General features: G+C 47.2%; 1 protein-coding gene across 4 annotated transcripts in view; it reads left to right on the top strand.

Annotated features, from left to right (window-relative positions):
- Positions 1–24,750, top strand: part of SYT6 (synaptotagmin 6) — a 37,121-nt gene that overhangs the window by 8,445 nt on the left and 3,926 nt on the right. For 2 of the 4 annotated variants that reach the window (XM_074564531.1, XM_074564533.1), the window contains exons 2-6: positions 10,775–11,111; positions 12,944–13,502; positions 18,944–19,064; positions 20,348–20,519; positions 21,162–21,312. In XM_074564531.1, coding sequence (XP_074420632.1) covers positions 10,775–11,111; positions 12,944–13,502; positions 18,944–19,064; positions 20,348–20,519; positions 21,162–21,312 — 1,340 coding nt within the window. The remainder of the gene's footprint in view (positions 1–10,774; positions 11,112–12,943; positions 13,503–18,943; positions 19,065–20,347; positions 20,520–21,161; positions 21,313–24,750) is intronic. The other 2 variants (XM_074564532.1, XM_074564534.1) reach the window with 2 other exon arrangements.

Below are 24,750 nucleotides of genomic sequence, written 5' to 3'. Positions count from 1 at the left end.
TTGTGATAAAATGTCATGGGGTTAGCGCACAACTATGTACTATAATTATATGCAGTGTGGCTTATAATAGTTCATTAGATTGTCATCAGTTAGGCATAAAGCAATGACAACTCTTACTATCTCATTTATAACACTCTAGAGAACAGCTGATTAAGACACAAAGCGACATAAATCACTGGGGAATGTTTCCTTTGGTTTGGAACATTTTTTTTTCTTTTTTTTGTCACTTTTGGTAACAGAAATGCTGCATTGCTGACAGCTCAAATTTCCCCTTCTGGTCGCACATGCAAACAAAAGTTTGAGAAACAAATGTGCCTTTGATGCAGCCTGGAGGGAAAGTCAGAATCATCAGGTCAATATCCCCGGAATATTTGGTCTTCAGAAAACTTTGATCAGTCTCCTCCAGTCCAGCTGTTCTGCTGGGGCACGGCCATTTTAATGTGTGGTACTTATTTCTCTGGGTGTTGATATGGGCCTCTCAGCACTGTGTACGCAGCCCGTAGTCGCTAGTGGGCAAAGCGGCGGTAGAAGAAGGGAGTTTCATCTCCAGGTCCCAGCCAGGGAGCCCAGGGCAAGGGCACGCTGGGGACCCCTCTGTGACATCTGTCCCAGATGTTCCCGTGACTTGGGCTGCACAGCAAGTGTGACGCTGTGCCTGTCGTTTCCAAAAGCCCCGCAGCCAGGGCAATAGGTGGCATGTCAGCCCTGTCTCCAGTACTGACCTTGGTGTTTTAATACCTTTTGGCAGGATCTTCCCACCCAGACAGATTTGAGATCTCTTTTCTGTTTCTAATCCATTTCAGCCATGATCTGATCTGGGTTTTTAAAGACGTGTGGCTTATGTGGGCTTTCACTGAGCTACCCATCACTGCCGATCTGAAGGAAGGTGACTGAGGGAAAGGAACGGGATGTCTTTTTCTAAGCTCGAAAGCCTGATTTTATTTCCTCCATAGAAGATGGTCCTATATCCAAAAAGTCCTGTGGCTGGAAAGAACTTTTTTTTTTTGTCCTGCCTCCTTTAGCGTGTAAACCAGCAAAAGGATGCAGGCGCAGGAGTGTCTGACCTGCAGTGGCCAGTGGGCAAACGCAGCCTCCCAGCCTGTGCTGCCCGTTAACCCGGGCTGAGCCGCGGCTCATTGCGGGCTACTTAAGACTTTTTCAACTTGCTTGCCATTGTGGTAGCCACAGTCTAAATGAACAGAGAACTGAGTGTATCTTACCACAGCAATTCAGCAGTTCCTGTGGCAATCCCTCTGTCACTCGTATTTGGCATTACTGCTTAGCAGAGGTTTCGATTAGCTCCTGTTAAGGTTGCATGGTATTTCATGGTTGTGTTTTGGCTGTCCAGAGCCTGATATGGTGGAGGCTTCTCCTGTGCAGCCTTTAAATCTTTCTCCATTCTGTTTCAGTGAGCAAAGCACAAGGTCCAGGCTACCGAGGTCTCCTCTGACATTTCATTCCTTTGTTTGGTGTATTACACTTTTTCATATGTATGTGTTTATTTTTTTTCTTTTTATTATTATATATACATACATGTGTGTAAAGTACATCATTGTTGACTCTGCATTTGAAAATCACCTTTGGTGTTTCCCTCTGAATTACTCTGTTCAGATTTTCTTCTGCTTTTTTAAACTCAGCCTGGGGGACTGGTACGCCTCCCTCTCCTGCATCCGAGCATTTACTGTCTGTTCCACCAGTGATAAAAGTACCAAGCCATAAACCGAAAAACTCCAGGCAGTAAAGGGTATGATAGCCTCTGTTTTCCCCACCTTTTCTCTGTTTAATGCACTTGTCTCATCAGCTCTCTTAGGCCATCAGGTGTGAAGGTCCCTCCCGAGGGACCGGGTGCCGGGCGCAGCAAGGACGGGGACAGCAGACACGTTGCCGTCCCCAGGAGCCGCTCGCAGCCCTCCCACCTGCGTGCCGGCTTCCTCCGAGCCAAGACATAGCAGGAGCTTCAGCTGTAGCCTGGATATGCAAGCAAAAATGAAAACAACTCTTCTTCTTGCAGGCAGTGCACGGTGCAGGTAACTGCTCAGGGGGTGTCCCAGGACCCCGTCATCATGCGGCGATGAGCTGCCACAGTCTCCATCGCAGTATGGGGAAACCGAGTCAGGTTTCCCACACCCGGGCTGCTCCTTGTGTCCAGAGTTGCTGGAACAGTAATTTATTCCATGTGCTAATTTATTATTATATGTTTTCTCCTTAATTATAATTTGAACTGGAGTTTATGAAATTTGGGAATTGGCAAGTACAGTTGCTAACAAGCTGATAGCTGGTTTCTAGGACAACAAATGACACAACTGTTAAAGGAACAAAACTTTGCATTAAGTTGTCCATGTCTCATGTTCTAGTTATTCTCCCAGCTATAGAACCGCATCCCTTAAAGAATTACAGTAAACGGTGAAAAAATCCCTGGCATTGCTTAATGAAGGAAGTTTTGTCTGGACTGGAGTTACGAGGTTGCTGTTTGCACTTGGACCGTAGATCACAGTTGCTTGAAACACTGGATCCCTGCAAGGTCTCCTTATGAAGCAGGTTGTCTTCATACTTAACGTGCAATAATGAGATGGTTTGAATTTTATAATCTTATATAATTACTCTCAAAATAGCTTCTGATTCATCCTTGCCTTTGAAGCTTATAGTTTGCATTCCAATAAGCTCTTGCAGGGCAGGAACCCTGTGGTAGCAGCAAATTAATTTTTAAGAAGTTTTTTTCTATCTAACTGAAACTTTGGCATAGCCAGTTGAGCCTTCATGTCTCTCTCTTCCTATAATCCGTTACGTAGCTGGGTGTGCACAGGAGACGAGGCGGCTCTGTCTGAGCTCCTGTGGAGCCCGTGCTGGCAGGGGGAAGCTGGTGGGAGCTGATAGTGTGGGACTCGGTGTCCAAGGCCTGAGGAACCACATGCACAGGATAAATCTCCTTCTAGCTTCACGTGGGAGGAAGGCTGAGTTTGCAGAGCTTTCAAGGGGGCGTTTCAGAGACTCCGCGAATGTTTCCTCGCAGAACATCTGCAGTGTTCATCTCATGAGGGTTTCCACCCCTCTGCTGGCTTGAGGGGAGTTTGCCATTGAGCTACATATGATGAACTGACTGCGAAAGTGCTCTTCGTGTAAAACTCCCCCTGCTTTCACGTTATTTTCAGTTCACTTCCATTGTACTGTCTTTAGTGGAATTACTTGTGGTTGACATAGAGTAACAAAACAAGATTTGGGCACTCTCCACAGCAAAAAGCAGCTGGAAGTGCTGCTTGCCTTCACCTGGAGAAACTCTGTAAAGCATGCCAGCGCCAGGGGAGTGCGCATGGTGTCGGAGTCTCTCAGGGTCTCTGCGGGTATTTCTTAACATGGTGCTGCACTGGGCAGCTGAGGGGAATAGTCAGTGACCCTTACACGACCCAGAGACAAAACCACCCTGATTTGTTTCTTTCTGGATCAGTCATGGGACCAACTATTTCCGTGACTTCATTTTCTTCTCCCAGATACTCTCAGGATGCGGCAGTGTCCTTGGCAGGGTGACGCTCCCTGTCCCCCTGCAAGGACAGCTGACAAGGGGCCAGGCTCCCGTTGGTCTGAGCAGGGTGTCGGTAGGTGCAGGTAGAGCCGTAGGTGCAGCTGACGCTTGCTGCTGCTGCTCGGGTCCTCCTGCATAGAGGCAGCGTGGAGGGTCTGGGAACACGGGCATGGAGCTGCAGGTGATCGATATCCCCAGTGCTCTGGCCTGCTGCCTGCCTTGCTGCGACGTGGGGTCTGCTCTGCAACCCTTATTGCCACCCACAGCATGAGATAACGTCTGAGGGACGACGGAAGCTCTGCTCAAGCCATAATTGTTTTCTGACCCGGTCCTTTAACATCTGCTGAGAACTTGATGAAATATTTTCCCCTCACTAACAACCCACACCTCTGTGATCTTGTTTGAGCAGCAGCCCCTCTGCAGTGCTTCACAACACATCCAGCTCCTGTGCTCTTAGGCTGCTCGTGAAAAGCAAATTGACTGCAGTGAGACTTTGAAGTGACAGCTGCTAATGACTTGTCTAGCTCAACAATATTTCAGGACGTGTTCCTATAGCTCATAGCTGCCAGTAAATCAAGAAGAGAAGTGTTGCTGAAGTTGCAAATGACAACCAAACGGCAGCGAGTAGGCTTGAAGATGTGACAGTGAAGACATCAGCAGAGCACTGGCACGCTGGACACCGTCCCAGCGAAGGGAGGCAATCAGCAGGCTTGCAGCGCTTCCCTCTCGCAGCCGTGTGCTCTGCAGACCCCGGTTCCCCCTTAGCTGCGGCCTCTGTTAAACAGAGCTGCTTTCTGAGACAAGAACTGAAGCTGTGTTGGGTGACAGGGACAATCGGATCTTTATTATTTGCTCTGTTCCCGTTCCCGTGGCCGTGGCATGCTTGGGGAGGGCGTGAGGAGCTGGCTGAGAGCTGCACGCTGCTGCACTGCAGCTGCTCTCTCAGCTGCAGCATTTCGGGATTTACAAGACAGCCAGTTTCCTTTTCAAAATTCCTGTGGCACAGTGCTCTGCGAGCTGCTGCGCTCCTTGGAGGCTCGCAGGGTTTGTTCTGAGCCCCGTGCCCCTCCTCTGCTCGGTTTGTGTTTTGGTTTCAGCTGTGGTGCCACTTGATGCCGTGCTGCTGCGTCGGTTTAACATTCGGTTTCTGTTCCATCCAGTCCCTGCTCCTTCCTCTGTAAAACAATGCCGACCGGTGTTGCTAAATAAACATGTCTATAGCTAGGATTTAATGGAAACCTCTTCCATTCCACCGCTGTTGTCCTGTGCTCCCCTCCGCCCCCGCCCCAGGCATCTGAGGTTCGCCACAGTTTCACATGCCCAATTTCCAGCCCTCAGCTAATCAGACTCACATTGCTGATGCTTCTCAATTGAGAGGAAATTAGATCAGCTGTTGGTGGGTGCCTCACGTGGTCTTTCGTAGGCCCAGAGCTGCCTGTCTTCTCCTCCAGCAATAACTCTCGTAGTAATCCATCATTTGAATGCATGATCTCTACAAAGCCCTGCAGAAATAGAACAATATGTTCTCACAAGCACTGTTGCGATAGAAAAGTGTAGCAAAAATGGACAGAGAAGCCTGGAAATATATATGAGCAGTGGTCGATATATTACACTGGAAAAGCAGTTGGCCGCCAGGACGCATGCTGGCCCCACGCTGCACCTCAGCCTACAGCATTTAATTTTTCAGTCCCTCCTTGAACTTCCACTGGTGATATTCAGACTTTGTTTGAATCCAACAGGTAGCTGGAATGACTAATAGATGCTGGAGTGCCGAGAGAGCCATCAAATGTATTTTGTTTTCTCTGTGGGGAGTGGGTGGAAGGAAAGCTAAATTACATCTTCAAGATATTAAATATAACTCTTCAGATTAAACTCAGAGTTATCCATGAATCTCTTTAATGACAGTGCAAGCTACTTCACAGTAATAAAAGTCAATGTTGCCATAATTAGACCAGTATTGTCTTGCAGTTAATAGACTGTTGTAATCATGGCTTTGTCACATTATTAATCGTTTTCTGTTTGGACTTTGCTAATTATCCCCTTCGGCAACTCAGTCTGGGTATTATGAAGTCATCAGGGGTATAAAGCTGAAGCATAGTTCCACCATATTCTCCTAATTAGTTCCCATCCAAGATGTAACAAAATGTATGGCTGTACTGATGAGCTGCTTCCCGAGGGCAGGGGGACGGGGCCAGGGAGGGGCTGGACTAGCCAAGAAATTATCCCCCTTTCCTAAATTTGCCTTTGGCTTTACGGTTTTAAATTGCTCCGCGGTCCCTTTGTCCTGCCCTGGGCCATCTCATCTTCTACCACAGCTCCTGACCGTCACCCAGCAGCTTCCCGCTGCCCTCATGCCCCTTTCCTTTGGAGGTACATAACTGTTCCTGATACGAGAAAACAAAAGCGCAGTGTTGTGTTTGTAACAAGCTGTCTAAGCCGTTTGTGCCGTTTCTGAAGGCTTTGATTCATTATTTTCCCTTATTCCAGGCTGCAGGAGTGGGAGATCAGCGTCTCCATTGACTCAGTTTTGACGTTTAATGGTACCTCCTGCTGCATAGATGGTGATAAATGATCATTTATCATTAGCCACTCAGGTACGACTTGCTTTCTCCTGTACCGGAGGAAAGCGGAGGAAAGACCATGATCCACGTGGGCCTCCCCATGGACGTGCTCGTGTCTGTCCTAGCAGCAAATCGCTCTCTGGTTTAGAAACCTCTGTTTCTTTCCATCAGCTGCTCTGATGGGGAGTCTGTGGCACAACTCACCAAAGCTCATTCTTGGCCGAGAGGGGCCTTTCCCCAGTTCTCCTGGAGTGGAAATGCTTTCGGTGAAAGTCTCTGCTTTGCAGCAAAAGACCAGGACTGCTGGTGGTGGCTGTTGACGGTCGCTTCTGGGGCATTGCAGTGAGAGGTAATAGTGCTTTGTGTCTGTAGGGACTGGGACAAAGTCTCTGTCCTGTGAGGAGTTTGGGTGCACACAGAAACACAAAGGTCACAAATTCACAATTTCTCTTTTGCTTTACATACCACGCTAAACCTCTACCTCAGCAAGACGGTCATAAGTGAGGCAGACCATCCCTGGAGGAGCCGTCTCTGTTCCACTGGGTAAATAACAGCTTGGTGCCTTTTCCCAAGCATATCAACTCGTGCAAGTAAATGCTCATGTCCATGTCTTTCCTGCTGCTTGTTCTCCCCTCCCTCCTCGTTAGTCATGCAAGAGCTTTGTCATTGCTGCTCTGTAGCCAAAAGCAGTTTCCAGATGAGGGTTCCTCTGGGAAGGGGCTCTCGCTCCCTGGGGTGAGACTGGAAAACAGCCATGTTAATTTGTATTTGCCACCTCCTCCTTTTAAGCTTTATCTTTTCAATTACAAGTTGTAATAAAATCCGTGTTCCAACATGGCAATTTCTCCCGTGTCTCTGGAGGGTGCTGGGCTAGGACGAGGTTCCGGCACCAAGTTAGATAAGAACCGGGTGAGGAATGGCTGAAGCCATTCCGCACTTGTACGGCCCTACGCACCTGATGAGAACAAAGCTACAGATAACTCACTGTTATTTTTTTAGAGGAGAATAGAATAGAAACATAGTTCTTGTTGCATTTTTCCTCAGATGGGACATTTTTCAGAGCGGTAATTTGCCTCCGTCCCTCGAGAGCGGTGCAGGGGCTCCGGTGAGGGGGCTGCGGCACGGGAAGCGTTTGGTAAAGCAGAGGCTGAACCGTTCCTGATCCGGAGCCGTTCCCTACAGCTGGACACAGGCATGTCCCTCTCAGCCCGGGATGACCTGTTCTTTTGGTCTGTTCTGTCTCTGGAGAAGCCTTTTGGGGAACAAGCCTTACCTCCTGCCATACCAGGAATATCCAAGTAACCTCTGGCCCTGGGGCATTTTCTATGAGATAAGGAATTATCTTGTTTTTACAGTTTCTTGTAAGTTAAAGGACATTTAAAGCATAACGTTTTGAATGCTGGGTATTTTTTCAAAAGTAACTGGTATTTTCAAGTTCTTAAGAGAAAGCTCATTAAATCAATTAAGGTCAACTCTGTCCAACTGATATTTAAGTTTAATAAGTCATGAAAAAGTCTTGGGGAATTCAATGTCATCTTCAGAGAAACCAATATTCTTCCCAGGCAGATGCTTAAAAAATGTCTGTAAAATCCTGATCCCTTCTACTTGTGTTTTATGTGAGCTGTCAGAGGAAAGAGTAGGAGGTGATGCATAAAAGTATCTGTGAATCCCGTCAAATACATTATGAATACCAGCTCAGCAAGAAGCGACACGAACTAAGATCTTTCTCAAGCTGGCAACAGGTTTTCAGAAGGGATAACTGATTATTTCTGATGTTTCCCGTTAATGAGTCTGGTGTGCTAGCAGAGTCATGCACGCTATATAAATTTTTGGAATGGGCAGAAGTATCTTAACAGAAACTTTTCTGTCACATAACGGCTCCCAGCAGTGGTCGATTCTACACTCCAACTATTTGCTTTGTAGCAACACAGACATATTTGCAAAAAGTCCAGGTTCTTAAATTTTCTTATGAAACTGCTTGACACTGAATTTCCTGGGCACAATTCCAAGACTTACAGTATAGGAAAGTGGTACCTCTGCGCCCTCTGCTTTGGTGAGAATGCATTTAGCCAAATCTCTAAGGAAGCTCCACTGCTGACTTGTACAATCCTATTTATTATTGAATAAGATGGGACTTATTTATTCACCCCAGTAGTGATCTGTATTTCCACCTTGGAGTTACAGCAGAAAATAAATGGTGCAGTCTGACCTGTACAGAAGGCTGGTGAGGGAGAGGAAAAGTTGCAAAAACTTCTGGATGGCATTTATTCTTTCCATCTGCACCTGCTGGCAGCTTCCAGCCCTTCCTTTCAAGTCAAAGGACCTGTGGGCAGTCAGGAAGCTTCCCCTCAGGCTCTTAGTGAATTTGCTAGGCTAGGTAATTTTGTGGAAAAACAGTGCATTTCCTCTGGGATATCAGGAACAACAGATGGTTTCCCAGGTGTTCAGTAGGAACTGCCTTGTTCCCGTGTAGATGTCGCATTTTGTGTCTGATGCTTCCTTGAGATTTCACTTACAAGAACTGACGTGAAAAATCCTAAATATATGGTAGCTGTTGTATTCCCAGAGAGCATGTTAGCAAAATTTGATGACATAAATGGGTTCCTGAATACTTTCCTGTTATGGTTCATCAATGGTAGTTGGGTTTTTTAATTACTTTTTAAAAAACAATTTTTTATTTCAGCTATTTTGTCAAGATAAAAATTTAGTCTTTCGTCATATTTCATAGATTTTCTCAGCCTTATACATTAAATGTCTTATTATAGCTGTACAAAACTAAACTATATGACCAAAGGAAACAGAAGATCTTCTTATGGCTTCTATTTAAGGTAAAGCTTATGTCAGGGATCACATTTATAGCAGCTACGATGAAGCGCAGATGTGAGTTTCCCAGCTTATCTTCTAAGAGCTAAACTGCCTGGTAAGGGTGGATTTTGTGAGAGATGCAGTTTTTGAGTGACTCTAGCGATTCTTAGAGCTCCTGGAGGTGAGAAGTTGTTTGCCTTAAGTACATTTAGAGATGATCTGAAGGGGTGCTGTGAGCTCACATGGACAAAACAGAAACGTTTGTACCTGCGGCCGCGGACTCCAGCATTAACCAACGCCGAACAGGGCGGCTGTGCCGGGGGAGGCCGGGCGGACCCGGCGGAGGGGGAACGGATCCGGGACCCTTCCCGGGGTGCTGACGCGTCCCCTGTGCAGTGCCAGCTCTCGGCTGCGGGCGCAGGGTCCTGTCCCACACCCCCGTCCCATCCCGGCTCCACTCCGGGAGAAGGGCTCGGCTCCGGCCTGGGAACCGGCCCCACGCCGCAGGGGAGAGCAGCCACGGCGGCTGATCCCCTTCCACCCACGGCGGGCTCGCAGCTACACCCGGTCCTGCCTGCCCTCGCTTAACGGTACAGGAGGCTTGTGGTACTCACTAAGAGCCAGTTCAGAAACGCACATGCCTCAGGTAGGGAATTAAGTACCTGCTTTCTGTTTCACATCCACGCGAAACGTTTCTGCTCCAAGCGTATGCATAGACAGAGGCGAGTGAGAGGTAATGGTTATTCTGTACAAACTTCTGGAGTGTTTGATGGTTTTTTGCCTGTCTTTCTGTCCTGACTTGCACTTAGGTAATTTAGGGAGTATAGCTTTACTGGCCACTACAAATAACACAGCGGGCAACCAAGGAATTGTCCTCGACCTCGTGGCAATCTGTGACAGAACCGCCCGCAGTCCCCACGCGGCAGATGTAACGCCAGTGCGAAACCTGCCTTCATCCTCAGGGACTGGCTGGAATTTTGGTTTGGGTGGGAATCTGGGAATTAATACACTGTAAGAAAGGAACTAAAAATAGCCAGTGTTTTCTGTTTTTGAAGTGCTGTGAATCATGTCACAGCCTAGATCATATGTATGTTTCTATGTATATCTTCCTTTTTTCCTGATTCTTCAGCCATAGGTATGGAAGCTCTTTCTGCTCCAGAAAAAGACTGAAATGCTGAAATACATAACGTATGAGGTAAAAGTGACTCAGAGAGTCAAGGAACATAGACAGCTTCTGTGCTATTGAGAATAAGGAAGAACGTGTAACACTTTCTGTGCAGCTTCCTTCTCTGTTTGGTTCCACTGCAACAGCAGCTTGTGATTTTATTTTTTTTTGTTGTATTGGTATTTACTTTTTATTCTCTATGAGCACATCTGGATGAGATGTGAGCATTGATAGCGCAACAGCAGTCTGCTTCCAGGATCATGGTAGAGACATTTATTTTTTTTTTAATATAGTGTCTGAACACCTGTGGTATGAAGGAAAAGGGCAGTTTCTGACGCTACAGCAGTGGGGCTGGTTTCTATCATTCTGTTCTGCAATTCTTCTTGGTTTCAGGCTCAGCAGTTTGCCAATGCCACAAAACAAACCAAGAATGATATTTCATAGCCAATCTAACCATCATGGTATAGAACTTCATGTCTCTGGCCATCTGGAGACGCCCATTTTTCCCCAGACGTGTCTGGGGCAGGATCGGTCCCAAATCTGTCAGGGGATGCTCCCTTCAGTTTGACTCTCGGAGAGCTTGCTGAGAGGTCTCCATTAGTTGTGATATAAGTCAGTTTGGACCATTCCTTCCCTTTACTTATGGCTTTCTCACCATCTTTCTTCTCTTTTCTCCTTTCCCTTTCCTCCCCTCTCCCTGTCGCTGTTGCCTTCTCTTCCCTGTAGAGCTCTCCGTCAGCCTCCTTGCAGTGATAGTTATTGTGTGTGGCCTGGCCCTGGTGGCAGTTTTTCTGTTTCTCTTTTGGAAGCTGTGCTGGGTTCCCTGGAGGAACAAGGCCATTTCTTCTAACCTGGTCGTCTTGCCAAGCGAGGCAGACTGCAATAAGGAGAACATGGCAGACAAGCTCAAGGACGCAGGTGCCATAAGTTTCCTGGAGGCAGCGGTGAAGATCAGCCACACATCGCCGGACATCCCGGCAGAGGTCCAGATGTCCATGAAAGACCACATCATGCGGCGCACACGGATCCAGCGGCAGACAACGGAGCCCGCGTCTTCCACCAGGTGAGTGGGACGCGGTGCCGTGGGGATGCTGCGCTGGGGCAGTGGGGAGATGCCTTTAATGGAGCCTGAGCTTCGGATATGTTCAAGGAGGCTAAAGAAAGCACCCCCACCTACACGCTTGATTACTTTCTAAAGATTGGTCATTAGACAATTAATGTGTTAAGACTGGCTTACCGTGGGCCCTTTAAAAAAAATCAAGGATTCAAGCCCCATTACTGTGACTTGACCTCATTGTGTCAAGCCGTCAGTGTGCTTTGGCCACTTTAATTTTGTTCCAACATGAGAGGCAGGCTGAAGTATCGATGATGGTATGCTGTCAGACAGAATTAGACCTTTTTTCTCTCTCTTGTTGTTGTGGCTCATAGCAGAAACAATTAGATAAGCAGAACTGACATATTGCTCACTGCACAAGCTTAGAACCAGCTGCGCCCAGTGCTTGTCTCAGCCAGGATCAGAGATGTCAACATCACACTCAGTAAATCGGGATAAGGCTGTATGAACCTTGGAACACCTTCTCGGCAAGAATACTGAGAAATACGGTACCCTTCCTCGACACAGAAGGCCGTGAAACTAGGACAGGAAAGTGCGATGCGGGGTCCTGGCTGAGCCCCAGCACTTCTGCTCGCTTTGTTGGCCGTGCCCACGACGTGTGCGAGAATGCGACTGCGAAAACAAGCATTGCTCAGGAATTGGCTGCAGTATTGCAGAATTATTAAGGCACCGACCACAGCTTTCTATTTGAAGAAGATGTCATTAAAATCAATACGGTGCCACATACTCTTTTTGGACAGCTGATTGCCTGTCTGTTACGCGCACGTTCATTCTGCTTTTATTACACTTTTCCAGGGGAGGAGAAAACAAAAGCTCAGCCTGTCTGAACCAGGACAAATAAAGTGGGACTTGGTTGTATGTGGGAAGGTTTCAAACGCACTTTCTCAAGCGAAGGAGCCCAGCATGAGCCGCAGGCAGGCAGCCAGACCTGGGGACGCTGGGGAACAGCCTCAGCAGTTTGGGATCTCTGACTCACAGCCCAGCCCAGAATGCCTTTGAGCAACCTGGCAAGGAGAAGTGAGGTCTCCAAGCACCACGTACCACCGAAAGCTAATGCTCTGGCCGTACAAGCTCTTACTGTGGTTAAATAACTCCAAATACTGCTCTTGTAAACACCAGATAATCTGAAATAATGCCATGAGTCCACAGAAAGCTTTTATGCTTTGCTTAGATAAAGCTTTGCTTACACACGGTTTCCCTTGTACTGAAGGGGAGCTCAAGGCAAGAGACAGCTTCCAGATGAGCCTGTGCATTTGGCCCTGTCGAGAATTATCTTACAGTTTCTGATGCGAGGCTGTTGGAGAAGTTTGGAAGCAGCAATACCCAGACCAAAACCTGACTTTCTGAGCCAGTCGTGGTTCTCTTGCTTTAAAAGTGTTTTGTTGTGGTTTTTTTTTGCCTGAGGGAAATTTAGTGCCAGTATCTTGGAATTGTAAAGACTGAGGGTGGGCAAGAGTCGCCACACTGCTTTGTCTATGGCTTGGTTAGGGAGTTGTTGGGTCTCGTATATTTAGCTGTTACTTGTGTAGTGAGCAAAAAAATGCAGCTTGCTGCAAATACTCCAAAAGTTAGGAGTTTTGCTGGATCAGTTCCTTTGACCACTGGAGGTGTTCCCTTCAGTGTTCATTTCCATAACGTCTGTGGTTTCTGTACAGAGGTCAGCAGCACCTATTGCACTCGTTCTTGTGCTCTCCCTGCTCCCCTAGCGTTAGTAGTCCAGGTGAGAAAAAGGAGAGAAATGCCCTTGGAAAACCATACAGCCCTGTGTGTTCCTCCTGCAGGCACATCTCCTTCAAAAGGCACCTTCCTCGGCAAATGCATGTATCCAGCATGGACTACGGTATGGACCCACCAGCTGTGGCTGAGCAGCCGACCAGCATCGGTCGCATTAAGCCCGAACTCTATAAGCAAAAATCTGTTGACTCTGAGGACCCAAAAAAAGAGGCAGCAAAGACCTGTGGGAAAATTAACTTCACTCTCAAGTACGACTACGAGAATGAGACACTGACTGTCCGAATTCTCAGGGCTTTTGACTTGCCAGCCAAAGATTTCTGCGGCAGCTCAGATCCCTATGTGAAGATCTACCTCCTGCCCGACAGAAAGCGCAAGTTCCAGACACGAGTCCACAGGAAGACTCTGAATCCCACCTTTGATGAGTCCTTCCACTTCCCTGTGCCTCACGAGGAGCTGGCAAGCAGGAAGCTCCACCTGAGTGTCTTTGACTTTGACAGGTTCTCCAGACATGACATGATAGGAGAAGTTATCTTGGAGAACCTGTTTGAGGCCTCAGACCTTTCCCGGGAGACTTCCATCTGGAAGGACATTCAGTACGCGACGACGGTGAGTATCTGCTTTGGAGGGTCATCCCTGCCCTGCAGCGCGGTGCCGCGGTGTGGTGCGTGGTACCTGTGCGTGTGGAGGACAGGTACGGAGTGTGTGGTGTGTGGCTCCAGGGTAGGATGGGTTGGGATTCTCTTTTTGGCTGGGCTGCCTAAAGGGGTAAGTCCTGCACAGCTGCCAGTTGGTGGATTTATTGCCTCCCTGTGGGTGTATCGTTAGCCCTGGGGAGCTACAGGCGTTGCATGCAGGGGTGGTGAAGGCTGTTGTACTCCGAAGCCTGTCGGCTTTACCAGAATCTGGTATACTGGAATTTCATCCCCTTCCGTAGTGAGGTGCCGTTATCTCACCCACAGAGAGTCTCACTCATACCGGGTTTGCTAAAAACAACTGCGGGGTTCAGCACGTTCCCTGTCTGGTCTCCCATTGACACATGAAGGGTCTCAGGTTCTGGTTGTCTGCCACGTGCATATGGTAACAGTAAGAAAGAGCTCTGGAGAGCCACTACTAACGCACCAGTGGTACTGGGCTTTACTGTACTTGTACTGAGAGCATTGTCTGGTGTGTTGCTGGCAACTCTTCCAGAGCTTGATGTGGGTTTTTAAGCAGTGCTGTTGAATTCCCTCTGCAAGTGAATCCAAGCATCAGAGAAGGAAAAGTCCCAGCCACTTTCAGTGTTACAGGGAGCTGGCAGGAGAAGACACCTTCTCACATTGATCGCTGAGTGCAGAGGCAATGACATTAACCTCTACCTAATAGTGTCTGCTCCTCCACTGTCCTCCCAGGAGGGCCTGGCTGGTTCTGAGGGCAAACAAATGATTGAACTGCTTTGCAGTTGGACACCAGGTCAGTCGTCGTCTTTGTCATTTCATGTTGTTGTTTCTGAAACTGGAATCCGAGATGTCCTCACGCTGTGGCTGAAAGCCGCAGTGTGTTCATAACTTTCTAAGAGAGCTGTGAGGTCCAACACGCGTGTGCCGCTCTGCATGCCCTGCTGTTGTCTGTTGTGCCGCAGCTGGGACTCGGTGCGGGAGCTCAGTGCCCGGGCACCGCGGGGAATACGCTCTGCGTGCAGCATCTTGGCCCTGGTGGGCAGCTCTCGGGCCAGCAGCTGCCCTGGCAGGGTGCAGAGAGCGGCCGTTGTGCTTCTGCGGCAGTACCGCCCGTCTAAGGACGCTGAGGTGTACGTGTTGGCTGCCAGCACCCCGGGGCATTGCTGGGAGCGTGCTGGGAGCTGCAGCTCTGCTGCCTTTTGAGCATCTCACCTGCAAGCGCGGGGGGAGACAGACAAAGCGTTAACCACAAGGAAAGTCAGTGGCATCAGTTAGCAGGGTGTTTACAGCTCCTGGCTTTCAACACACAAACAGCTACGTCTGTTATGATTAATGGATGGCAATGAAAGGAAAAACTCTGGCAAAGAGGCAAATAGGCATCAGGCACAGCTGTTTGCCTGGCAAAGGGTTGCCAGGAGAGGAACAAGGTGCAGCACACGTGCGGATGCCTCTTGGATCTGCTCTGCCGCAGACCCAGCTTGCTGTCAGCTCTGCCAGGCTGGCTGCGCTGTGCCGTGGCGTTCAGCCCTGGGCTGAAGTCACTGGTGTGGTGGCAGGGAGTCTCCCTTTCCTCGCGGTGTGATCAGCATTCAGAGAGTGTGGTAAGCCCGAAGAGTGCAGAGGGAAAAGACCTGTGGGCAGGAGCGAAATTTGGAAGGGGTAACTTGGTCTCACTAAAGGCAAAGCACATAAAACACAAAGCTGCAGGAGAAGGTTACGGAGTTTTAACCTGTGTACATTCTGTGTTTTGCTGGAATGGTTCTGCAAGAAATAGTGGATGTTTTTCTAGCTAAGTAAACTAATTTAATGGGAAGACATGCCTCCCCCCTCCCCCCCCCAAAAAAAAACCCCCAAACAAAACCCCAACTGAAATCAGGTGGAGAGACACCAACAGAAGGGCTGTTGAGGTAAAAGCCTCCAAAGAAGTTGTGAGAGGAGCGGAGCCAGCATCATGCCCAAGACACATTGTGTAGCAGCCTTGCAGAGCTCCCACAGAAACGTCGAGTGCCGCATTTGGCTCCATCCCCTCATTCTCTCTGGGCATTCTTTGGGAATAGGCCAATATTGGTACATCTCAGCCAGTCGTAACACACCCAAGGACATTTCTGTTTAATCAAAAATGAGAAGGGTAAATACAGTTTTCATAATACCCAAGGAAAGCTCTGGGTGACTAATAATACATTAGATCAATCGTGTGGGTAAGAAGATAGGAACGCACTTAAGCAATGATATAAGCTATTCAAATAGCTAGCACTCAACTATTTAATTAATGATTGTACAGCTTGTGAATCAGTGAAACATTTTTGGTTTCAAGTCTGCAAAGGTTATTGATTCAGAGCTTCCATTATTTCCTAAGAGGTATTGATATGAATTTTGGAAATGTCCCAATGTCTATAATTTGCAAGAAAATAATGTACCCACAGGACACGTTTTACTCTCCTGTATTTATGGTTGCAAAGAAAAATCTCTTGACCTAATACAATGAGGTCGAAGAACAATTTATGTTAGTTTTATACCCTGAACAAGTTCTCTCAGTGCAAGGAGAGGAATAGAAGATGAGATGATGCCCACAGAGTGCTCTCACAATCTCATATACGGCTGCTCTCTTCTCACATCTGTGTCCAAGGTTTCCTGCCCTTGTCCCTCCCAAGCCAACACAGACCGAAGAGCGTATGAAAGAACAGACCCAGCCCAGCGTGTCGACTGAATGCCAAAGGCTGTTGCACTGCGCAGCAGATATAGCATCCACTGCAGCCGGCACACAGCGAGATGCCTTTTCTTTGGGAATAGAGCAACCATTTCTAATCATAGTTTAAGAATATTTATTTCAAATTCTTTTCTATTGTCATAAAGTCTGTTGCTAAGACTGGTACATGCAGTGCCTGATTGGAGCTGGAGACACTTAGGTGACAAGGTACAATCCCACCCTCCAGTTTAGCTCTGGTGCAGTGCCAGTGTTTGCAGCAGGTTCCAGACGCTCGTTACAAAAGTGCCTCCTCAGTGCAGAGTTACTTATTCAGGCTCTTTGTTATGTGAAGCAATTCATCTTAAAAGAGGAAGAATACCTTTGAAGATAACAAGAAGTGCCACGTTTTAAAAAGCAAATAGTAATTTTGGGCACACGGGTTTTGAGTGGTCATTTCAAGACGCTGTAAATGAATGAGGCTCCATAAAATACCGAGCTCCCTGACCTCTGAAAACTGGCCACATTGGAGTCAGGCAGCAAGAACCGCAGCTCAGCTCAGCTCTCAGGGTGCAGGAGACGCCAGGGTAAAACTGCCAAAGGTTTCGGAGTGCTCAGCGTCGTTCGTTGCTGCTCTACCCCCAAGACAGCAGCCCGACCAGGGGCACCCATGATGCTGAGGTGCCGTTACTGAAATGCAGCCAAGGATCAGAAGCTGCAGGAGCTCTGAAAACTCTTTCGTGTGTGGTGAAGATGATCCTGGTACCTTAATGAGGTACCTTTAGTAATATTTTGTGAGGCAAGAAATTCAGCTCCTGGAGGCACATCAAGAGGTAGTGAAGGTAGAGGAATAATGAGTCAGTAAGTGTTTCCACATGTTTCATCACTGGCCACTGACAATGAGGTTGTGGCTCGAGCTCGTTCTGTCGCGCTGGAAGGAAAGCTGTTTAAGATGCCAGTGGTTCGTTAGGGTGAGCAAGAGATCAGAGTGGGAACTCAGAGTGGCTGAGAGTATTACCAGCAAATAGCACCTTCTGAGGCAATGTTTATTTAGATACTTACAAGTCTAGTCATACATAGTTCTGTCCAGAAAACATTTGGCTGCCACTCTCTCTTTTGTACACTCTATGCTTGAGAAGATTTTCAATTTATTTGCTAGTCAAGTGAAGTCTTGTCAAGAATCAAGACTTTTATATAACATTCATTAGTATTCTGCACGTCTTAAGTGGAATAAATATCTAATCTTTGCCATACCAGAGAACGAGAAGGAAATAATTTGGCAAAAATCTCATCCATCAACAAGATCTATTCTCCTAACACTTAGCAAAGCTTTAAGTGCCTAATGCATTTACTTGCCTTTCTAGTTCCATCACTCTACTACGAACGGTTAGAATTGCTTTTCAGCAGATCATTATATCACATTGAAATGAATCAAACACTCTGTTTCCAAAAATAAACGGGTGGTTTGCTCTACAGATGTGGGATCTGTATGTACAAAATAAGATTTATTTATTTTTTTAATCCATTTTTGGAAGGTGTTTGGAAATACTACTGCTGACTTCAGATGATAACGCTTTCTACTTTAAATAATATTTTTGGTTTGTTTATTTTTTTTCCCAAATTCCCACGAGCAAGGCAATGACAGAATGGACTTCTAGAAGGTGTAGCAGATTAGGCTGCATGTACAAGAGGTGCAAAGAGTGAAGTGTAAAAGTTATTTTATGGGGCGCTAAAAGAGTAAATTGTATTGGCCTCTGTGTAATCCAGAAACTACCAAACGTTTCTGGGTGCCATCTGCTGGTTAATTCACTATTTGTATACATATACATACCTCATACTGTTTGTTAGGTCTTTGAAGGCATCTCAAAGCGGTTGGTGGTCCGGAGGGTGGTAAGCAAGTCACAACCTAAAAGGTCAGTTGCTACTAAATGAGGCCCTTCACGGTTCTCTTCTGTTTTAAAGCTGTGACCCCCTGGTCTGTACGGCCCAGTGATGCATGCTCAACTCCAGAGAAAAGCACCGTGTCATTCAGAGATGTCTGCATTCTCTGCCGAAATGCTAGGCACCAGCAAAGTCGCTGAACCTCTATTACTGAAGCGATGGCACCGGCTGCACTAGAAAGTCACTTGTTGGATTTGTTGCAGTGTACAGCCAGAGAGTTGTGGCACCGCTGCACGTTAAGGTCTCGCTTTCTGTGCTCTCACTCTGTGTATTACGTTCCTCCATTTGAGGAAATAGATGTTAGTGTCACACACTTGGCACTAGAAGATATATACTGTACATTCAAGCAAAACTTGATACTAATATAATTTCCTTAATGGCCTCCATTTGGTGTTAGATATCACTTCACTTCAGCATAAGCAATGGAGCAGAGAGAGAGGAATGCATTAGCTGTAATGTTGCAACAGGGAGCACACTCTCCACTGAGGCAGTGGAAGATTATCCTTAACTATGATTTGAAGCTGTAACATTTGGACACATATTTTTTCCTGTTCCCTATATTCATTTTTAGCCAAATAATATTGGGATACAGGGGAAACACTGTCACATAGCAAAGTGTCATTCACTTGAAAATGAGAGAATAGAGAAAAGCCCGTTTCTGTGTGAGTGCTGCACGAATCCTGCGCAGAGCACTGTGGTGGAGGGCGGAGAGAGCCCAGCTGGTTCTTGCACGTGTCCAATGTAATGTGTTCTCTCTTTTATTAAAGGAAAGCGTGGACCTGGGCGAGATCATGTTTTCCCTTTGTTATTTGCCAACTGCAGGTCGCCTCACCTTAACAGTCATCAAATGCAGGAATCTCAAAGCTATGGATATCACTGGTTACTCAGGTAGGTGCTCAGTGGCTGGGAAGGACCCCGTTGCACCCACACTTCTTCCTCCTCCCTCAAGGAAGCCCCAGTGGATAGTGGGCATACACCTCTTGATGCCAAAGCTCTATCATCATGGAAACATCTGACAAAGCTTTGTCCATGTATTAAGTATGAACAAAATTTCAAAAGTAGACTCATCTTTTAAACCCATTCCCAAGGGCATCAGTCCGGGGAAGGTGATTACATACAGGATGTACCGTTCAAGGCTGCCAGCAGTCTCCCATCCCCCCGAAGGTTTGCAGGGTCAAAGCTCTGATCCATCTCTTGGGTTGTACGCTTCAGGTCTGTTGCAGATTCTGACCCTAGCCGTTTTATGAGAGTAGGGAGTTTTCCATCAGATAACCCACTACAGCCAGAATCAATCATTTCACCCCAAGATTAGGAAAGGATCGTGGGCCTTCCCGTGGGTAAATCCCAGGTGAATGTGCGTTCCTCTGTACAGTGGCCAGCACTCGAACATTAGGACCAAAGTCACCTGAAGACTGTATGCATTCCCAGTTCCAAAGAGTTGGCTTGCAAATGCAGCATGCATAAATGCTGGATTTCAACATAAAAAGCAGTTTCTTTTCCAGAGCTCAACATCATGGTATCTGAATTTCATTGATGACTTGTATAAAAGGCAGTAACAAAACAGTAAAAGATCTTTGCAGAAAACATTTCTACTCAGTTGCAGCTTGATGCCGTATGAAATATCTGGGAATCGAGACTTCAGATGAAGCCAGCTCAGCATTTCTGCAATAGTACATTGCACGTTTGCTGTTACTTGACAATGCACTGAAATCGCCCGGGCAGCCGTTACAGCAAACAGGAGCTGTTTGTAACTTGAGGGCATTCTGCCACGATCAGCCAGTGGGTTTGCTCTCTGTGGCCACGTAATTAATGTAAGCCCAGTGCTCATTATCATCTTCTGATGAATACTGGCTCTTGGTTTGAGATGGGCCTTCTTACACTTGCAAACCCTTATCACAGATAAACTGAGGGAAACCGCTGATTTTCCCTTCCAAGAAGTCTGCAGTGCTGTTTCTGCAGTGCCTGAACCTCATGTCAGCACTCACACCGGTGTGAGAAATGGTGGATTCAACTGGTACACAGACATCCCTTTTTCTAAAAGTACGTTTGAGGGATGCCCTTGGCTCATGGCAATTTACAGTCCATCCTTTGGTAATGCTGTTTCTATCTTGCGATGGTAACAAAATAAACCTCCAAAACCAGAAGGCCTTTTCCTATCTTTTCCTCTCCAGATCCGTATGTCAAAGTGTCTTTGCTCTGTGATGGGCGAAGACTGAAAAAGAAGAAAACCACCATAAAGAAAAACACACTTAATCCCACTTACAATGAAGCAATAATCTTTGACATTCCCCCAGAGAACATGGATCAAGTCAGTCTGCTTATCTCCGTCATGGATTATGACCGGTAGGTGGGAGGCTCTGGAGAGCTGGAGGGGAAAACATCCCGTTGGGGCAGGTTTTCCTGCTCAATTGCCATTTTCCTTGCACAGCTCGGTGACATCAACCTGTCTCTAGTGATTTATTGTCAAAGTGTCATTGATATTTATGGTTATGGACAATTACCTGCTAGAATAGTAAGAAGTATGGTTAAAGCTGGTCCTTTGCTTTATGGCATGTTCTTGAGTACTGTGCTCCCCTTCGCTATTTGTTTGTCCTGCAAAACATCGACCTGTTTTAGGAAGCAAATGGTCTCACGCTGAGCAGCACTTGGTGTATGAATTATCCATTACTGAACTTGTACTTATTCTGGCTGTACACCACTACATCACACATCCTTCCAGATTCTGTATCTGGACCGATCTACAGTTCAAATAATTTCAAATTTGTTATAATTATTTCTGGCCATGGCAGTGCTGCGCTGTGCTGGGGGCTGCGTGCGCTGACAGTAGCAGAGAAGATCTGACTGTCGTGGTGCAGCTACGACAGCCCTTGGTGACTCGCACCGTGCCTTGTGGCGCCCTGATAACGTGGGGTCAGACGTCTCAGTTTGATGTGCGCGGGTAGTCTGAGCCAGAGATAATCGTGTTGCTTGTCTGTTGTTCTTCAGAGTGGGTCACAACGAGATTATTGGTGTTTGCCGTGTGGGGGTCAATGCTGAAGGACTGGGCAGAGACCACTGGAACGAGATGCTGGCGTACCCCCGCAAGCCCATCGCACACTGGCATCCATTAGTGGAGGTAAAGAAGTCTTTCAAAGAGGTGTGTGGAGTTATTCTTTCCTTTTAATGCATGCGCTGTGCATGAGTGAGCTGGTTCAAGGCTTTCAGAGAGCTTCTGCTCTCGCTTGGGATTTTCTGACCAGAGCTGAGGGAATTTTCTCACCAGAAATGAACTCTAGAAAACACGCATCTCTGTATTGTCTCGAAATAGCTCCTTGACTTGCAAGCAAGAATGAAAGGGACTGTATTTACAGATGTGACTGTTACTGTATTGGTGTTTTTCTTTTTTTTTTTTTTTTTTTTAAATTAGAGATTGAGAGCAGTAAGGAAAGAGAATGCTGTTCTGATTGCAGAACAAATTGTCCAGGGATATCGCCTATTTCAAGTTTCAATTTTTTCATCCTAAAAGATTTTTCTGTTGACTCATCTCCAAGCCTTTGAGGGAGAATAAATAGAACAAATGTAATTGCTCTAAGCATCTCCAGAGAAAGAGATTCACTTGATGCAGCCCCAGATGATAAAATAGGGCTGAAATGCCTGGGTACCATATTGACCGTCTCTAGCATTTTTCTTCCTCCTTGCAGTCCATTTTCTCACGCTCCTATAGAGCTCTTCGGGTTTTGCCTGATTTAGGTCATAAATTCTGAAGGAGAGAGATATGCAAAATGGTACGCATGCTATTGACACATCAGGTATGAAAGAAAGCCAGCATTTGTGGCCAGTGATAGTATAATAAAGGCAATAAAACCTCCCGCTGTATCTGGGGCCAAGGAGGCATTTTCCCTCAAAGTCACAGACTAAGTACATGACAAAAAGCATCTTATTTTCCCCTTGGAGTTCAGATACTGAGCTCTACTGCAAGGCAGATACTAGGCTCGGTGATCCTGCACAGTAGCCTGAATTAGTATGCATCAAACCCTGTGTTTCTTTGACATCTGCTCTTTCCTCTAACAAGAATGCAGTTTGTGCTCACTGCTCGCTATCCCAGCTCGTATTCATCGGGCGGGTTTCTGAAATTCAGATGCGGCCATCGCAGAGGCAGGTCTGCTTCTTCTGTGGGTTTCTCTCCTCTCCAAGCATTTGTAAGCAGCCGCCATGCGAGGAGCAGCCCGCGCAGAGCTCTGCAGCGCTTTTCATTACTGCCGTGTCCCTCGGTGGGCAGCTCTAGATCGCAGATGAAGCGTGGCTGTAGGGTCCGGAGCCAGGGTTTAGCAGGGAATATCCTCCCTTCCTGGACCCAGGTCGATTACACCCAGTGAGAAAACCTGGCAATTAATATTTTAGTTTAAGACACAGTGGAGATTCATATATCAGATTATGGAATTCTGAAAATTCACACTCGGGAATAACCACCCAGGTCAGCTGTGCAGAACTGGTGTAAATCAAAACAGAATTAAACTGCTGTGCAATTTGTGTATAATGGTAATATTGCCTTTGGGTGGTGAGCAGAACCAGGCTTTCATTAGCCTTTCCGTGCTGAGACACTGGCACTGTACACGGGAGCCGTAGCTGTTTGGGCAGGCAACATATGCCATCTCACCCTGCACGGGGGGCTGAGGCCGGCGACCGCTGAGTTTCCACATAAACGCTCAGTGATCTGTCGTTTGATGGGTTGGCTCAACGTCGGTATCACCCGCAGCACCTCACAGCACGACACCAGCTGCCACGTCTGACCCAGGGGCAGAAGTTTCTTCTCCAGTTTGTAATTTATATGACTTTACTATGCTATTTTTCAGATGCAGGTGGGAGGTTGAAAGAAAGACTCCTGTAAAGTTTTTGATAATCAATAGGAAAAAAAAAAAAGACATAATTATTGTGACAAAACTCAGAGAAACAAAGGCAGGCATGTAAGATGACTCACCTTCTAAAATATACTTTGAAAACCACTGCCGAGCCCCCAGGACTTTGGAAAAAAAACCCTGAGTGAATCATTTCACCCCCAGTGCATGGGTCAGGAGCTCTGCTTAAAAGAAAAGAACAAAAAGCCTCTGATCATCTGTTCTGGTATTTCTGCCACAAGCTGGTGCACAGAGCCAGCAAGCAAATGGTCCCTGTATTTATTTGCCCTTTTAAGTTTTAGTACTGCTGTCTGCAAATCCCTAGTGCAGCTCGGGAAAAAAAGAAAAAAAAAACAAACTGAAAAGTCACAGGCTCCTGGAGAGAAATTAATGGGAAATGGTATTTCTTGGTTACAAGTAATTGCATCATCTTCTCCATATATATTTGTGCATTTTTTAGAAGTAATGTGGGCTTTGTATTCTGTCATCAGCTCCGGGTCCCTGCGCACATGGAGGCCACCAGGCTGGGGATGCGCTGGGTGGGGGCCGAGGGTGGTGGGCATCTCCCTCGGTGCAGGCGCCGTGGGCCGCGGCTCCCCCGGTCTGTGCCCCCAGTGCAGGCGCCGGGGGAAAAGCTGCTGACCCTCCATCCCTTTTTCACCCTTGTGTCTTCCTGGGCATCAGCTCAGGCTGTGCTGGCATCCTGAGCACTCTTCTTCATCTTCTTCATCTTTTTCATCTTCAAGAGTGTTTGCTGCCGGGCACCAGCAAATGGAGCGTTTCCTTTCTAGTTGGTCCTCATGATCGTCTCTGCTCTAGCGATTAGTGATGGCCTCTGCTGTACGTCAGTGTCCTTCCTGATTGAGTGCTTGATCTTAAACTGAAAGCAAGAAAGCAAGGGTTGAATTGTCTTTCTGAATGTAAGAATTGAGCAACGGGTGGTTGGAGCTGTTAACCCGGCAGCCCTGGGCTGCTCAGTGCCCATGGCCATCTGCCCGCAGTCGTCTGTCCTGACCTGTCCCCACACAGCTCAGGGCTGCAGATGGGTGAAGAAAAGGGTGGGCAGTCTGTAATTCCTTTACTAGCCTACACATGTACTGCCCTGCCTCGTATGCCTTGAAAAAGCTCTGGCCAAAAAAGGGGTTTCCACCACATTTTGAATACAGCTCAGGATCACAGGTTCTGGTGACATTACCAGGAAAAGCGTCACCAGAGACGTGTTGCACCAGGAGGACGGGCCGGCCCCAGCTCCCCGCCACAGAGTGCGGGACGGGCGGACGGACGTTGGCACCCATGGGGCTGTGATCCCGGGGCCAGACAGGGTTCCTTGACTGCCCAGCACAAGGACCCTGGGCAGCATCGGGCCTGGTCCACCAACCCACTGCTGCGCTAACCCTCGCTTCGGGGTCGGCGGCATCACTTGGGCCCTTCCTCCGTGAGCCAGCTTTGCTCTTTCTCCTCCTTCATTGCCGCAGCCTTTAAGGAAACTGGCTTCTCTTACATTTTATGTCTTTGGTAGCTCCATATTTATCAACAGTGAGTAACAAACTGTAATGATGGCACTTTAATGACCATCATCACTAAAAAGAGAACATGTGCAAATGAATCATTAATTACAGGCTTCTAAGTACTATCCTCTTCACACAGTCATTTAGAAGGAGAGTTTGTGAGCAGAAGACAAGAATCCCACTTGCTGTTGC

This window comes from Larus michahellis, chromosome 21, assembly GCF_964199755.1.
Source record: "Larus michahellis chromosome 21, bLarMic1.1, whole genome shotgun sequence".
Lineage (NCBI taxonomy): Eukaryota > Metazoa > Chordata > Aves > Charadriiformes > Laridae > Larus > Larus michahellis.
This window is presented reverse-complemented; position numbering and strand designations above follow the sequence as displayed.